This window comes from Trypanosoma equiperdum (assembly GCF_001457755.1).
Source record: "Trypanosoma equiperdum strain OVI genome assembly, contig: ctg_274, whole genome shotgun sequence".
Lineage (NCBI taxonomy): Eukaryota > Euglenozoa > Kinetoplastea > Trypanosomatida > Trypanosomatidae > Trypanosoma > Trypanosoma equiperdum.
In genome coordinates this window covers 1-1,135 of record NW_027124170.1, presented here as the reverse complement: position 1 = coordinate 1,135, position 1,135 = coordinate 1, and the positions used below count along the sequence as shown (strand labels likewise).

The following is a 1,135-nucleotide window of genomic DNA, read 5'->3' as shown; positions in this document are numbered from 1 at the left end:
GTGTTGTTTAATGTCTTGAGCCTTTGTTCTATTGCGTGGGCCTTGGCGGCTGCCTTTTCGGCGGCTTCTAGCTTGGTGATGGCGTCTGTTATCTTTGATCGCCACCCCGGCTCTAGAGGTTTCTTTGTCGTGCCGTCTTTGCCATAGTATACGCAAGCTCCGTTATTCCCAGTGCCTGTGCCGTCGCAGCCGCCTGAGCCCGTGCCTGCTATATGGCCAAGGACGTTGCTTAGGTCTGAGTTTGTGCCTTGCGGGCGCCTGATCTCCGTGTCAAAGTCGTTCAATGCCTTTGTTAGTGTTGCAGCCGTTAGCTTGGGTTGAGGGTGCTTGTCTCTGCATTGCTTTGCCAAAGACTGCCATTGCGTCTTTACGTCTTCTGGCGGTCCTGTGAAAGCGACGTTGTCTAGCGTTGTCTGTAGTCCACACGCCTGAGCCGTTGATGCGGTTCCTGATGTTGAAGCGCAGACGCACATGGCGTCGGCTAGCAAGTTTTTCCCCGCAGAGGTGCCCGGGCTAGGAGCGTTCGGCGTACCGCACGATTGTCCTCTACCTGTTGCAGCACTGGGTATTGTGGCCTTCGCGCTGCCGTCCGGCTCTGGCCCCAGTGCTGCGTTTAGGTCTGCTGCTATGGAGTCGTCTCTGGTTTTTGCCGCTTCCATGCTGTACTCTTGGTACGCGCCGTCTAGCTGTGCAAGCGTTGCGTTTATTGTCTGTTTCAGGTCATGTCTGTCGGCGGCTTTTTTTAGTGCGCTATAAACTACATCTTTGCTGTGGTCTTTAAGTCTTTTCGCTGCCAATTGGCATCTTTTGAGCGCTGAGTCCGCGCACTGCGTTTTTAGCGGCTCAGCTGACGTGTCCAGGGTTCCATCACCTGCAGCAGCTTTTGTTAGCTGAGGCAGTGTTTGCGGTGCTGTCAGGGTTACGTTTAGTAGCGCTATTGTTTCCTCAATGTCTGCATGACTTGATCCGGTTGCTGGCTTCTCTGGTTTTTCCCTTGCTAGATTTATGAGGCCGCAGATGACACTAAAGGCCGCTGTTGCTGAATTTTCGTGGTCCGCTGCGGCTTCCCCGGATTTGCAACAGAGTAAAAGGACAACTATAGTATATTGTAGCCTTGTGAAACAAAGAAAACCGG

The 1,135-nt window shown here is 53.1% G+C and overlaps 1 pseudogene across 1 annotated transcript in view; it reads right to left on the bottom strand.

Moving 5' to 3' along the window:
- TEOVI_000103200:pseudogene overlaps nucleotides 1-1,094 on the bottom strand; it is a 1,261-nt pseudogene extending 167 nt beyond the window's left edge. The window contains exon 1 of the mRNA in view: nucleotides 1-1,094. This exon is cut by the window's left edge and continues 112 nt beyond it. Coding sequence covers nucleotides 1-1,094 — 1,094 coding nt within the window.
- Between the last annotated feature and the right edge of the window lie 41 nt (nucleotides 1,095-1,135).